Source organism: Electrona antarctica (genome assembly GCF_951216825.1).
Source record: "Electrona antarctica genome assembly, chromosome: 19".
Taxonomy (NCBI): domain Eukaryota; kingdom Metazoa; phylum Chordata; class Actinopteri; order Myctophiformes; family Myctophidae; genus Electrona; species Electrona antarctica.
In genome coordinates this window covers 23,078,165-23,093,828 of record NC_136800.1, presented here as the reverse complement: position 1 = coordinate 23,093,828, position 15,664 = coordinate 23,078,165, and the positions used below count along the sequence as shown (strand labels likewise).

At 44.6% G+C, this 15,664-nt stretch overlaps 1 protein-coding gene across 2 annotated transcripts in view; it reads right to left on the bottom strand.

Moving 5' to 3' along the window:
• The window catches only part of zfyve9a (zinc finger, FYVE domain containing 9a), a 72,873-nt gene that overhangs the window by 35,486 nt on the left and 21,723 nt on the right, over positions 1–15,664 (bottom strand). Inside the window, exons 6-12 of one of the 2 annotated variants that reach the window (XM_079488942.1) lie at positions 15,078–15,601; positions 12,509–12,608; positions 8,901–9,080; positions 7,734–7,900; positions 1,711–1,849; positions 875–997; positions 409–564 (exon numbers count right to left, since the gene is read on the bottom strand). In XM_079488942.1, the coding sequence (XP_079345068.1) occupies positions 409–564; positions 875–997; positions 1,711–1,849; positions 7,734–7,900; positions 8,901–9,080; positions 12,509–12,608; positions 15,078–15,601 (1,389 nt within the window). The remainder of the gene's footprint in view (positions 1–408; positions 565–874; positions 998–1,710; positions 1,850–7,733; positions 7,901–8,900; positions 9,081–12,508; positions 12,609–15,077; positions 15,602–15,664) is intronic. The other variant, XM_079488943.1, reaches the window with a different exon arrangement.

The following is a 15,664-nucleotide window of genomic DNA, read 5'->3' as shown; positions in this document are numbered from 1 at the left end:
TGTTGTGCCTTACCAGTGAGGGCCTCCTGGTAGAGGTGTGTGGTGTGGTGCCTTACCGGTGAGGGTCTCTTGGTAGAGGTGTGTGGTGTGGTGCCTTACCGGTGAGGGCATCCTGGTAGAGGTGTATGGTGTTGTGCCTTACCGGTGAGGGCCTCCTGGTAGAGGTGTATGGTGTTGTGCCTTACCGGTGAGGGCCTCCTGGTAGAGGTGTATTGTGTTGTTCCTTACCTAACGGTGAGGGCCTCCTGGTAGAGGTGTATTGTGTTGTGCCTTACCGGTGAGGGCATCCTGGTGGAGGTGTATGGTGTTGTGCCTTACCGGTGAGGGCCTCCTGGTAGAGGTGTATTGTGTTGTGCCTTACCTACCAGTGAGGGCCTCCTGGTAGAGGTGTATGGTGTTGTGCCTTACCGGTGAGGGCCTCCTGGTAGAGGTGGACGAAGTGGGTGAAGATGTCCTTGGGGATGGTCTTCTCGTCGGGCAGACACTGCAGCAGGACCACCAGCTCCGCCTGGCCCACGGCGTGCATGCCCTTAGTGGTGGCGTACCAACACTTCCTGTTTACATCTGGAGGACGAGGAGCGGGATGTCAGAAAACAACAGACAGTAGCGTGTCACGTGGAATAATATGACTACGGCGTCGCAAGTCGAACATGAGACGATGTACGAGCTCTGAGACAGACAGACTCGTGGGCGCTCGTAGAGTGTCTAATTTTCCATGAGGGACACTGGCACACACAACTATGTGTAAATAAGTGTTAAGAAACAGCTGTCCAAAAAGCTCTTTCTTAATCTTGACACAGGTTTTTCAGAAAACTCCCGATTTTAGAAAATATTTGTAGAATGTGGTTCTCAGGTCTCAATGGGGAGAACTCACAGTTGACCAGCTTCACCATGGCCAGTAGGTTGGCGTTGAGTACGAACACCAGAGGGTCCGGGCCTCCCTCCTCCAGCTGCTGCATGAGGATGATCTCTGACGGCCTCTCCTCCACTGCGTAGTCTGCGTGGAGCCACCAGGGAGGGAAGGGGTTGAGATGGACGCCCCAAGGAAGGTTGGGGCGAGGAAGGAAAAGAGGATTGAAAGGAGAGATTTGGGTGAAAGAAGGAGGAGACGGGGCAGAGGATATTCCAAAGTTAGAAAAACAGTGTTGCATTTCCCTTAGTCTCGCGTGGCCAGATCAGAGATCTACAACTATACGTATACGCCTGGAGAGCTTCTAAATTTAATGTACGGGCTAGAACAGCATCAAGAACGGTCTGCTAAAAGAACATACGCCTATATTGCTTTGAAAACAAATCCTGATACCGTCCCAGTATGAAGTCTTTGTGCATTTTAATTTCTGAAATTGTTTCTAGCCCTACATAGAGTTTAGAAGTCACCGGACATTTCCACACGGACGGAGATCTCAGATCGCCCTGGCTATGCGAGTCCTCCCTTTCCCCCGCGCAACAGTTACAAACAAAGACCCATTTATTGTCCATCATGGCTCCTCTCTGCGAGTGAACATAAGTCATCCCTCTCCCCATTACCATCGGCAATGAGTGGCAGTGGCGGTGAACATGAGAGCCGTGACATGAAGGCAGGTGCAAAACAACAACACACATACTGTACATACAACACGCCCACCGAATGGATGGGCGGCGAAAGAACGAACGTAGCTCAGGGTGCAATGAAGAGGAGGCAGCGTGAATGGTGAGGATGAAGGCAAGCACCTGTGATGTTGTGGCCTCCCATACCTCCTTTGACTCCGGTGGAGATGAGGATGGGAGGGAGTCCGTCCTCCGGTATCAGACTGAGGGAGCTGCCCACGGGGCTGCCCACCACCGGGGCGGGTGCAGGGGCACGGGCCGCCTATTTGCAGGTTAGGGGGGTGGGGGAGGGGTCGGGTGGAGGAAGAGAGAGAAAGAGGTTACAAATACAGACGCTTGTTCTGAATGGAGTATCTGAGGCTTATTCATACCGTTTTAGGTGATGAGGCACCACTGTTTTTAATTATTATTATTTCAAAACATTTTCAAAAAACATTCCCCAAAAACATTTTCATGAATTAAAAACAAAATTCAAAGATTTTTCCAGTAATTTCATAAAGAACAAAAGAATAATAAAATCCATAAATTAGAAAACAAATTTTATTAGATTTTCACTAGTTTGCGTCCTGGCAAAACGTCTAGTTCCGTTTCTCTTTTAGGTCTTGAGCTAGAAAGCTTGGGAACCACTGCTTTAAAGGGAGGAATAATTAAAAGCAGTGACAGGGACTACGTGAAATGTCTGCGTTCTAACCCTAAAACCAAACATTTTGGCAAAACTAATAAATTAGGTGAAAAATGTATAAGAAAATCATGCAGTAAGGGGAACTGGTGAAAACAGAAGTGAGCACTTGCTTGTTGCTAAGCACACCACTAAGGGTGCACTCACACGGTTCATGCAATTCTCTGTGCTCGTTGGGTGTTGTGTCATGGCCGCCCAGCGGCCCAATGCATTTCCAATGGAGGTCACATGGTTTGACCCAACATTGTGTTGTGTGAGGGGGAGGGGCGCAGTCAAGCTCCCCTCCCCCTCACACAACACAATGTTTGGTCAAACCATGTGACCTCCATTGGCAATGCATTGGGCGGCCATGACACAACACAACATGCATCCAACGAGCATCCAACGAGCACAGAATTGCATGAAAGGTGTGAGCTCAGCCTTAGGCTGAGCTCACACCTTTCATGCAATTCTGTGCTCGTTGGATGCTCGTTGGATGCTCGTTGGGTAGTGTCATGGCCGTCCCTCCCTAGATGCATCCATTTCCCACAAGGCTTTGCGGGAAGTGGGCGGTGCGCTAGAGCGGAATGCGGAAAACAACAGACCCACGTTTATCTGCGTGTAGTTTTTGGTGACCAATACGGCGATATGTGGAGTTGTACACTGTCATAATAAAACGGATGGCTTTTTACATACAGAATGGGGCACTGGCTTGCTAAATGAATCAAACTTTCTTCGAAAGACGTCATCCTCTTCTGAACAAGCCAACACACAGAATCAGTGCCTTTAAATCTGGTACTGATTGTTGAAATGACTGGAGACAGCCGTGCGTCATTTCATCATCATCATCATGTCCACACCCAAACGCAGAAACGCATTGAACACAGGATAAAATCACTGCAGTAGCAGGTTTCAATATTGTAGGCTATATTATACTTGCTTTTATATTTACACTTATGAGGTGCCAATCATATTTTTTAATGAAGGAATAAGTACCGCATTTTAAAAGCCACCTAAATTGTGAGTGGAAGTGGAACATGTTTCTTTCATTGTCTGTCAGCATGTCACACTATGTGCAAAATCCCGACTCTCGACTTTTCTCAATTTAAAAATGATAGACACTTTACCATTGCTCTGGCGACTTGGCAAGTCCTGCACATAAATTAATAGCAGAGTCAGACCTATAGAAGTAACAAGTTGTGAGCTTGTAGAGTGGCTATATTTTCGAGCTGTATAATAAATGTCACGTTATAATGTGTAGGCTGGCTAATACAAGTTCACGCGCGCACATTGTCAGCATGTAGGCACAGTGACATGCATTCAATGGTGCGCCCTTAATTACCTAAACATGAGAGAGATGTGCCATATACGCACGATGCGATTCCATTCACACCTCTCTCTCTCTCTGCACCCTCTCTCTCTCTCTCTCTCCTCGCATGACCATGACCATGAAATGGAGAGCAAAATACAGCACGATATAGTTTCACATGCGGCTATGCACACACCACGCATAGACTTGTTGGTGTAGGCTACTGCGCAATGGCATTTGGCCTGGGTCCTTATTGGTAGGTTAATATCCACAGTTTATCCGTAGCGGTCCGCAATGAACCTATTGTTCAAGCTTCGCACTCCAATACAAATTAAACTATTTGAATAAAGGTTGTACACATCAGTGAAATTAACCTCTGGGAAAATCCCTAATTGAGAGAGTGTATAGGCCTGCACCACAGATCATATAGGCTGCATGGCTAACAGGACTTGGGCACTACCCATCTCTCTATATCATTTGATAAAGGCATATTAAAAACATGACTTGTACACCCAATGAAAATATAAACTTCACAGAATATATACCACTTTGAATTAAAACAATCGGTTGTGCTTAGCACTCGGCACCAATGCAAATGAAATAGTCCGCACTGGACTAGTAGGCTGATATATTTATTATTGGATGCAGCAGAGCAGAGCCTTTGCTCACTGCAGTTGATGCAACATAATACGTTTTAAAGTTGTTAACAGTGATATATAAACATGAACACTTGGATAGATATCTGTGTAGTTTCCATGCAGGCACAAGCTGCATTTCTCACCTAATTATAGTAAAAATTATATGCGCTAATAAGCGGTGACATCATCATTTCTCAAAAGCTCTGTCACTCTCCAGTCGGACTTTTCTGCGGGGCTCAGGAGACTACAACTAAACTCCGCCCATTGGGATACAAAACAGCCCTTCTCTCCTATTGGTTGGTGGTTAACCCCACCCTCTGTGTTGGGTGGACGTTGGGTGGATGTTGCGCCTACAAGCTGTTGTATGCATAGATATATGGTTGGCTGTGTGTTGACTGCCCCCCCTCCCCCTCATACAACACAATGTTGGGTCAAAGCACGTGACTCCCATTGGTAATACATTGGGCGGCCATGACACTACCCAACGAGCATCCAACGAGCATCCAACGAGCAGAGAATTGCATGAAAGGTGTGAGCTCAGCCTTAGCCCATTGAAAAACAGTCAAAGAGCATCCTCTGGTGAAACGGTCCGCTTGTACTGCTGAGCTTGCAACAACGTGACTTTGGTGATGGTCGTCATGTAGGAATGACAGATGTCACAGAAACATTCCAGTGGTGGAAAAAGACTCAATTCTTTACTGAAGTAAAAGTATCAATACTGCAATATAGATATACTGTTACGAGTAAAAGTCCGGAATTAAAAATGTACTTGAATAAAAGTATTGGCATCAAAACATACTTAAAGTACCAAAAATAAATGTAATCATTGTGCAGAATGTCTCATTTAGCAAGTTCAAAATGTCGATTTACAAGCTCACAATGTGTCACATCGTGACACATCGTGAGCTTGTAGATCTGCTAGTTTCAAATAGCCAAAATATGTATAGTGCTGAAGTGGTTAGTGTGTTTCCTAATAATAATCCATATATAGTAACTAGTAAATAAAGTTCTCAAATAATTGTAGTGGAGTAAAAGTACAATATTTGCCTCTGAGATATAGTGGAGTAGAAGTAAAGGTATTGGAAATACTCAAGTAAAGTACAAATACCCCAAAGTTAAGTACAGTACTTAAGTAAATGTACTTAGTGACTGATTTCCACCACTAAAACATTCTTGAAGTGCAGACGGACCGACTGTGTGACTAGCATGGTAGCAGCATAGATACAATGATGAAACGTCGTCAAGGCTGTGACATTGTGACAACCACTCAGTTCAACTGTCCATGAAGTAGTTCCAACGCTTTTCATTCAGCATCCTGCATGCACTGTGCTGCATTAAAAAAAGCACAGGCCCTGCTTTGTTTGTTCTGTACAAGTGAATCATTAAAAGCTACACATCTGGGATTTCATTTAATTTTGTACGGTAGACTACGTTAATACCAAGATCAATGATGATCAATATATTCTTCATTTCAAGAACCGCCTGATTGGTGTGCATTAGGCTACGGAGCCCCATTTGATACCTTTTATTTTATCCCTGGGACCCCAATCTACACTGTAAAATGTTAATCTAACTCTGAGAGTATATTTGGTTCCATTCATACACTCTCAGAGTTACAGACCTGTAAGGGTCCATTTGGGTCCATTCATACACTCTCAGAGTTACAGACCTGTAAGGGTCCATTTGGGTCCATTCATACACTCTCAGAGTTACAGACCCATAAGGGTCCATTTGAAGCGATGGTGGTACAGTACAAATGTGGCCGAAGTTCAAAACCATTGTGTTGAAACAATATAACTAGCACATCTATAATGGCTGGATGTGGTCTCCCTACTCTTCTATTGAGACAATTAGATGGATGTGGTCTCCCTACTCTTCTATTGAGACATTTAGATGGATGTGGTCTCCCTACTCTTCTATTGAGACATTTAGATGGATGTGGTCTCCCTACTCTTCTATTGAGACATTTAGATGGATGTGGTCTCCCTACTCTTCTATTGAGACATTTAGATGGATGTGGTCTCCCTACTCTTCTATTGAGACATTTAGATGTGGTCTCCCTACTCTTCTATTGAGACATTTAGCCGACATTTAGATGCCGGGTACGATAGCTACAGAATGAAGGTGTCAATAACGTTATTTGAAGCAAAATGGCAAACCGGACTGAACTCTAAACGCGACAGGGATTGTAGCTTTCAAGGCGTTATTCTAACAGTTGTGTAAACAGTGTGTATTTCTTTCATATGCAAGCATTTAGGTCAAGTGCTACTGCTATCACTGTGGAGCCATCCACCACACCAAGCAAGCACTACTGTATAACTAGAACTTTAAGCCATCCATGACACCACCACCACCACCACAACAACAGCAGCACAGCAGCAGTGGTGAGCAATATACAGTAATTACAGAACAGTTCCAGTGCTTGGTGTGGACACAGCCGTTAACTCTGCCAAAGCCAATGTGGAATGCTCCTTTTGAACCTTGTTTAGTAGCTGTTGACCCCTTCTCACCACGAGCCCTGGACAAAGGCAGCCTCTGTATGAGAGCTAGTAACTCCTAGCAACACACAATGTGTGGCAACATGGTCCTAACAAGCTAATCTAATGGCACTAAGCTGTAACATTAATGGTGTGCAGGTGACTCGTGGTCAGTGGTGGAAAAAAGTATCAAATACAAAAAAAAAGTCCAGAATTCAATATGTACTTGAGTAAAAGTACAGAAGTATTTGGTACCGAAAGTACTCATTATGTAGATTGGCTATTGTCAAATGGCCGAAATGTATACATATGGCTGAAGTGGTTACTGTATGTTTTGTAATAATAATACAAATCTTTAAAGAAACTAGTAACTAAAGGTTTCAAATAATTGTAGTGGAGTAAAAGCACAATATTTGCCTCTGAGATGTAAAGTGAGTAGAAGTAAAAGTATTGGCAATTGGAAATACTCAAGTAAATTACAAACACAAACAAAATTGTACTTAAGTAGGCCTACAGTACTCGAGGAAATGCACTTAGTTACTTTTCCACCACCGCTCGTGGTGGCGACGGTAACCGCCAGGTGGGCCTACCCATAGAGTATATAAAAGGATAGAGACTGAACTGGCGCGAAGCTCCGCCCCCCCAGCTATTCATGTCAGTGGAAGTTGCTCAGTGGCGTTTTGAAGCACCCGGAAGACTGCCGGAAGTACCTCCTCCGGACCTCAAATTTGAGGTCCGGGGTGACGTAGGGAGTGATGGTCCTACGTGTTAAAGCCCAGCTGCACAGGGTTTCCCGGTCATGAATCCACGGGTCCGCCTGTAGTCCCTCCTCCTACCACTAGGGCCCAGAGCTTCAACGTTGAATAGCCTCACTGGCCCCTTGGGCCTACCTCAGAGGACTCGGAGCATATTCATTGGAGGAGGGTCACAACGAGGGGGCTTACCTCAGAGGACTCAGTGGCAGCAGCATATTTATTGGAGGGGGATGAGGGGGCGGGGCTTACCTCAGAGGACTCAGTGGCAGCAGCAGATTTATTGGAGGGGGGCGAGGGGGCGGGGCTTACCTCAGACGACTCAGAGCCAGCAGCAGCACATTTATTGGAGGAGGGGGACGAGGGGGCGGGCTCATCGTCACTCAGAGGTTTGGGGTTTGACTCCTCCTCCGCCACATCCCCGTTGGGCAAGACGCCGTCGGCAAACCACACCCTCCTCTGCTCACGCGACAGTGACCCTGGAGGGGAGGGAGGGAGGGACGGGCAGCAGGGTTGATTTTGACAGCAAACATTTATTTTAGTTTTAGACATATTTTAGTCACCTGACATGTTTAATGTTAGTCTAGCTTTAGTTGACTAAATATCGTACGATTTTAGTCTACTAAATCTACAGTAGATTTTGTGAATAATGCATTTTGGCGGGCCTTGATGTCGTCGTAATGCCTGATGGTTGCATGCTGAAAATACCCAAACATGAAATAATCTCTTCTGCACTAGTCCCTCCTTAACACTTTAGTTTCGTTTTAGTATATATAGTCTTAGATTTAGTCATTATGGCACATTTTTTATTTAGTTTTTGTCAGTGAAAAAAGGTAGTTGACGAACATTTTTCGTCACGGTTAGTCGACGAAATCAACACTGAAGAGCAGTGGTTCTCAACCCTTTTCATTTCAATGCAAAAAATGCGTTTTTCTTTTTATGCATTAAGGCCACTTACCCATAACTCTGAGAGTATACGAATGGGACCAAGTAGACCCATACTAAAGGGTCCATTTGGTTCCATTCGTACACTCACAGAGTCACAGACCCAAAAGGGTCCATTTGGTCCCCAACTATCAATCATTTAGCTAGGGAACCCCAAGGACCCCACTTTGAGAACCACCGCAGTAAATAAATGATGTGATTTGTTCCAACGAATAAACAAACCCACCCTCAAACAAGCAGTCAAGCACAGACATATATAATAAAAAAATACACCGACCCAGAGTACAACAAAACACACGAATACTGCAAGCAGCAAAAACCAAGGACAGAACTAACAGGGGGAAAGAAACACACGCACGCACACACGCACGCACGCACGGTTGAAACACTTGATACTTGAGCTACACGCGGAGGAGGAGGAGGAGGAGAAGGGAAATCACGGCTACACATTTCAAAGAGGTTGCAAATACTAAAAATAAAGTGGTAATTGGATTTATGGGCGCGTCCATTGGGTGGGGGCGGGTGGTTGCGTACCCTCGGAGCCAGGCGTCTTGAGGACCCCCACGGGGACCATGACAGTGGGCGGGGGCGAGCTGAGCGCCCCCGAGGCCTGCGCCTGCTGCAGTGGCGGGATGGTGGAGCAGTACTCCGCTGGGTTGTTGGGGTTGGGGCTCTGGTTGCAGCCGCTCACCTGCTGGCTCTCCCAGGAGTGAACTGCAGGTGTAGGGAGAGGAGGTGATGGGAAAGAGAGCAGGCGTTAAGGCAGAAAAAACTAAAACTACATCTCATGAGAGTCATGACTGAACCTTTTTTTTTTCTCCTCATGCATAGAAGGAAGCTTGAGGTCAGTCCGTTGTTCTCCCCAGGTTGACAGAGGGAGTGTAGCGCCCAGAATTACATTTGATAACGGACACTGGGTGAATAAATGGTTTGCAAAAATCGTTCTAAAGCCAACTAGAAGAAATCACAGACTGAGGCTTTGACCTTTTGCTTTTATGAAATATCGGACACCATTGGGATTTCTTGGAAGATGCTTCTAAACAGCATGTATATTGCCGGTTTGATTCCTTCTAATAATCTTTAATCTTATAAAAATGACTGACATCAAACTGACAACTTTAATCCATGAGTGTGTCACAGTTCGAGAGGTGTTGATTGTGGGATGTGGACGTGATGCATGTTATGTGTTTTTTTTAATAGACAGATCTATTTGGTTCCATTTGTACACCAAACATTTAGCTGGGGACCCCCTGGAACCCCCTCAAGGACACCTAGGGGTACCCGGACCCCACGTTGAGAACCAGTGGTCTACTTTACTTCATCTTACGGTGGAAAGGAGTCCTATTTTTAGCAATTGACACAGAAACCTGACGGTTACCATTTATGTTTTACATGGCTGAACATTGCTCTCCTATTAAACTCCATTCAAGGTCAAGGTCAAGGTAACTTTATTGTAGTGTACACTATACAGCAGAACGAAACTAGAAAAAGTGCCCCTTGGGGCACAGGTCTCCACCAGGCCAGGTCAGGTTGTGGCCTCCTGGTGGCGCTATAATAGGCCAATGTGAAAAGGGTGATATTTCTTCTTACGCCTTTGATGGCAATTGGATGATTTGTTCCAAAAATGTGTTTTGCAAAAATCCACCTGTTGGTGGTGCTATAACAGGCCAATATGAAAAGGGTGGGATATATTCCTCAGCCTAGTAGGAAAGTGCGTGAAAGATTTCACGTAAATTGTAAGCTGCGTTCATGATTTGAGGCTTTTTGTTCAAAACGCGCCAATCCTGCAAACTTTGAAAGCCAATGTTAGCCAATTGGGATGGAATATGAAATATTGTACAGATCCACTTTGAGCACATGACTATAGAGATAGTGTGTAACAATTTTTGGACAGAATCTGGAGGAGTAATGTGAAAAAATGCGTCTAAAAATTGACACGGTAAGAGTAATAATAATAAGTTAATAATATAAATATAATATTTTGTTTTTAAAAGTGTTTATAAAGCACAAACTGAATGAAATTTCAGAAAAAATACAATTTCACATTTGAATATCAACATGATACATTGTCTATCTTTCCTTTAAAGAGTAAGAAAGCCTTGCATAGCCACAAGGCCCATAGGGCAGGAGCCTATCTCCTGTTTCTGTAGTGTGACTCACACTGTGTGAGTCAGATTAATGTACAGTACACCCCCTGGACATGACACTAGAAAGAGCGTATACTCTAAGTCCATTCAAGGGTATGTATTTTAATAGAATATATAATATCACGTGTGGAAGAGGCTCAAGGTATAGCTAGGGAAATATCTATCCATTTTTTGGAATGAGACACCTTAGGTTTTAAACTGAATAATAAGAATTGGACAAACACATTTTTCATTCATAGGGGTTTATCATACTTATCCAACTCATGTAAATTCTTCATTGTGTCTGCCTGTCTGTCTATTTTTCCTCTTTGTGATCGTTTTTAATTTGTCATAGTTTTTCACTTGCCAAGCAAAATGTTCGCCAATAACGACATTCCCAACTGGTAAATAAATGAATGGTTGCATTAAACAGTAAAACGTTTATCTAAATTACAACGCATGTAGATGGACGGGCATGGATTGCGATGAAATCAGATTAATCTGCAAAAAACTATTCAGAGTTGAGGACATTATGATGCATAAAATAACAGAATTTAAGGTTAAATGTGCCCCAAATCTGATGCTCTTGCGCTTAACGAGCAGCAGGCAGGACAGATGAGCATTCTAACCGACCCCCCATGCAAAGTGAGACTGGCCGCCTTGGTGCCGGTAGCCATGAAGCTACATAATGAAGGCACCAGGCGTTCTGCTGTGTCCTTGGGATTCATGACTCATGCTCATGACTGTGGCGTTGTTGTTTTTTCTCTCTCATGGACTGCTGGCATTTCACTGGCATCATAATTAGATGCCTGCCAAGGCAAGCTGCTGTAAATGCAGTTATTTATTTATTTTATTAACATTAACATAATACGTTGTCATTGTGATACACAGCCATGTAGGAACCAGAGTAATCTAGTAAGAGAGTGGTGACACGCTTTGATCTCGCCGCAAAGCGGGTACCTATGGGCGATAGTTCCAAACATTGCTCCTATGGCTGGAACTATTCCATTGAGATAGAATGAGCACTTCCGCATTCCATTGTTACAATGAGAGTCAACGGGAGTGTCATTACTCTCTTACTAGATTACTCTGGTAAGAACTTACTTGTATACTACGACGATAGTTCCACTGATCCAAGACGGACCACAATCTGAAACTGAAGGCTAGAACACAGATTTAAAAAGCTGCTTCAAAATTGAGGTCCAGGGAGAAAAAAAACACGCTTTCTATTTTCGAGCTTCTAGAAGCTATTAAAAATGTAAAAAAAAATGTAATGGAAAAATCTCATTAGCATATTACATTGAAATAAAAACAAAATAATGCATTAGCTTTACTTGGTGTGTAGGGGGCTCATGGAACACAAAAACTTTCAAAGAAAAGGATGTAGAAAAGGGGGATTTGGAATACAGTAGGTCGGGAATGCAAGTCTGAAAAGGCTGAGAACTCAGTGTGGACTGTCGCTACTGTATTCATGATGACATGGTCCATTTATGTCTTAGTGTATGTGCGGGAGGTTTAGCCACGTATTGAGTTTATTTGTTTTACTTGCCATTTTATCCTGTGATTATTGTAACCCATTTTGTTCAGAAGGAAAACGATATGCACATCCCAGTTTCAGAATACGGTGCTGGACCCAAAAAATTACTGAATGAAGAAAAAAGTGGAATGTCCGCACACAATATAGTTCTGCTCCCCGTCTTTCTATTTAGGTTGAAATAAAAAAGACGTGGAGCAGAACTATATCGTGTGCGGACATTCAACCCATTTTGTTCACCCAGTGTCAATTATCAAATGTAATCCTGGGCGCTACACTCCCTCTGCCTACCTGGGGAGAGCAACGGACTGACCTCATGCTTCCTTCGGTGCATGAGCAGTCCAAGCCGCTTCTTTTCACCTGACAGAGGGGAGTTTCCCCGGTTGGACGTAGCGCATGGAAGGAACACGTTATTCCAACTACCGTAGTTCACGTATCGAGTTTCTGAACGATCCGCTGTGTGTGACTGTGAAGCGACTCACCATTGGTCAGCGCAGAATGACACGTGACGCAGACCCGGGCCTCCTTCCTGTCCATGTACACCAGTCTGCACTTCAGACTACAGCACGCCGCACAGAACACCTGAGAGAGAGACAAGATTGAAAAGGCAAGCAAAATTGAAAAGGAGAGGAAGAAGTAATGTGTGCACGGCGTGTATACGTTTATACTGTACGTCCTGGTGCAATGTGCATATTACTGAAAGGTCATCCCGTGTATGTGATGCACACGCACACACACACACACACACACACACACACACACACACACACACACACACACACACACACACACACACACACACACACACACACACACACACACACACACACACACACACACCTGACTAAGCAACAATATGGAACATCCAATTTGCACCAATGGTTTTACTTGCTCAACAGAAAATGAAAAAGATATTTGTAACAAGTTTGACAGTGAGTATTAATCAAGCTTGCAGAAAAAAAACTGTTTCTATGTATGGACATAGATATCCTGCACTTCACCAACACCTGCATATGGCTAATTAACTCAGTATGCGACAATGGTGGAAAATGTATTAAAATTTATTTATTTATTTGATTATGAGAAAATAACTTGAGAGGGAATACATATAATTTATTTTATTATTTTCCAAAATAGCAAAAAAAAATCAAAAGCAAGCTGAGCTCAACACTCAAACAACACGATGCGTTGTGAGCTTGTAGATCTTGTAGATTTTTACTATAGTGTATTTGAAATATAGAGCTCAAGAGGTTCATTCAAAAGTATGGGCGTCAAAATATAGCCTACGTAAAGTACCAAAAGTAAAAGTGCTCATTGTGCAGAATGTCCCATGTCACAAGCTATTGTGTATGAAATAAAAATCTACAAGCTCACATTGTGTCGCATCTCTGAGCTTGTAGATAGCCAAAGTTTAAATGGGACTGAAGAGTTTAATGTATGTCACTAATTTCAATAGTTCAAATCTACAGAGTAACTAGCAACTGATGTTTTTAAATAATTGTGGTGGAGAATTGGAAATACCTCAGTAAAGTAAAAGTACCTCAAAATTGTACTTAAATACAGTACTTGAGTAAATTAACTTAAGTTACTTTCCACCACTGTTAGTGACCACTTAACTCAGGGGTTCTCAACGTTTTTGGCCGGGGACCCCCGGAAATGCTTTGGCAATGTCTCGGGACCCCCGCCCCACCCCCTCCCGACCCCCAATATAAATTGACTGCTACAATAACCTTAAACCATTTTGGGCGGGAACCCCTTTTGGTGTTTTAAGCATTGTTATAATTTAGCTATTGAAAAATAGCAGATCTACAAGCTCATAGCGCGCCACCGAGTGGCGCGCTACGAGCATGTAGGTCTGCTATTTATGAAAAATCGTGAAAATAATTCTTTTTTTTGAAATCATTTTTTATTTTTATTTTTTATAATTTGGGGACCCCCTAAAATAATTTGGCGACCCCCCGAGGGGTCGCGACCCACGGGTTGAGAACCCCTGACTTAACTGATGGAAGAATAGCTTGACCTCAACATGGCCGGCTTGTTTGCAGGTTTACTACCGCACACAGTCGAGTCATGTTATTGAGTGCTGTGTCTATTCTTTGCCCGGTGCTGGTGTCTGTCAGTGTTATTGCTGTGCCAGCTCCTCCCAGCTCAAGTGGCAGAGTGCACGTGTTTGTTTACCACCAGGGGAAATTAAGCAGCATTCACAGCAGTCCGGCCGTCTTTCCAGAGCAGTGCAGTGTCAGCGGCACGTCTCCGCTTTCAGGCACTGTGTTGGAAGGAACGGCCGCCGCTGTTGCTAGGTTTTGCGAGAGGAAATAAGCAGCCAGGTCTTATGAAAACAAGCCCAAAAGAAGCGGCCACATGAGCACTTTAATGAAAAAGTATCCGATCTACAAGCATGTAGATCTGATATTTTCATAATGATCTAAGAAAAAAATTAAGTCCTCAGTAAAGTAAAATATATTCAAATATATTGGGCCTTGACATGCAAATGTTTGTGAACAATAAAAATAAAAATGAATTGGAAGCAAGCCCAAATTAACTACATTAAAAACAATCCCCAAATAGCTCAACCCGCAACTACACAAAAACAAGCCCAAAGTCGCTCATAAGAAGACATGGCAACACTGGTCGCTGCTGCTGTTGCAGTGAGCATGGCTAGAAAAGCTACAATACCTACACACACACACGCGCACACACACACAGCTCTCAAATGGAATGGGCCTCATTCATCAAACTCTACTCCAATGACTCGTTCCCTGGTTTATTCCCAAGTTCCCAAAAACTGCTCCTTGAAGTTAATTCAACGGTGTGTCGTGCATGCGTTTGTTGTTCTCACTTGCTTTCGTCTTATGTTTACGCAGTTTGTTAATCGTTTGACAACCTTTGTAAGCATTTTTCGAAAGTATCAAGCTCACAACGTGTCGTATCGCGCAACGTGTTGTGAGCTTGTAGATCCGTTCTCTTCAAAGAGAACGGATTAAACCGGGGACCCACTGGAGCCTCCCCATGGCCTGAAGGACCTCTGGTTACCGCTTAGAGAACACTGACCTTGCCACAGGCCCTGCAGTGGTGTCTCCTCTTGGTGAAGGTAAACTTCAGCTCACACTTCATGCAGACAGGTGCCTGGGAGTCGGGCACCCACACGGGGGCCACCTCCCCCAGGGCGCTGATCGCCGCCTTCCTGGACACTAGCGCCCCCTGCTGTTGGCCCGCCTGGAGGTCGTTGTCGGGGCTCTGCGGAGGAGGAGGAGGCATCGGGCACGACAGTGAGTCCACGACGCCATCTCGGCTCGTCGCGGCGCCCTGGTCGGCGGCTCCGGCGGCCCCGGCGGGGCCCGGCAGCTCTGGACAGTGACCCGACTCCGAGTTCTTGTTCTTGCCGGCGAGCGGCGAGGGTGCAGGGCTGAGGTGGTTCTGGACCTGGTGGCCAGAGAGGGGGCGGGGCATCTGGAGCTTGAGGCTGACGGGCTGCTTGGGCCGCGCCCCGCCGTACGGCACACTGACCGGCTGCAGGCGGCTGCTGCTGTTGGTCGGTTTGCTTTGGACGCCGCCGCTCACCCCTGATCCTAGGCCTGTCACGATTACAAGATTAGGTTGGCGATTAATGGGCTCTATGCACACACGCCATTTTGGAA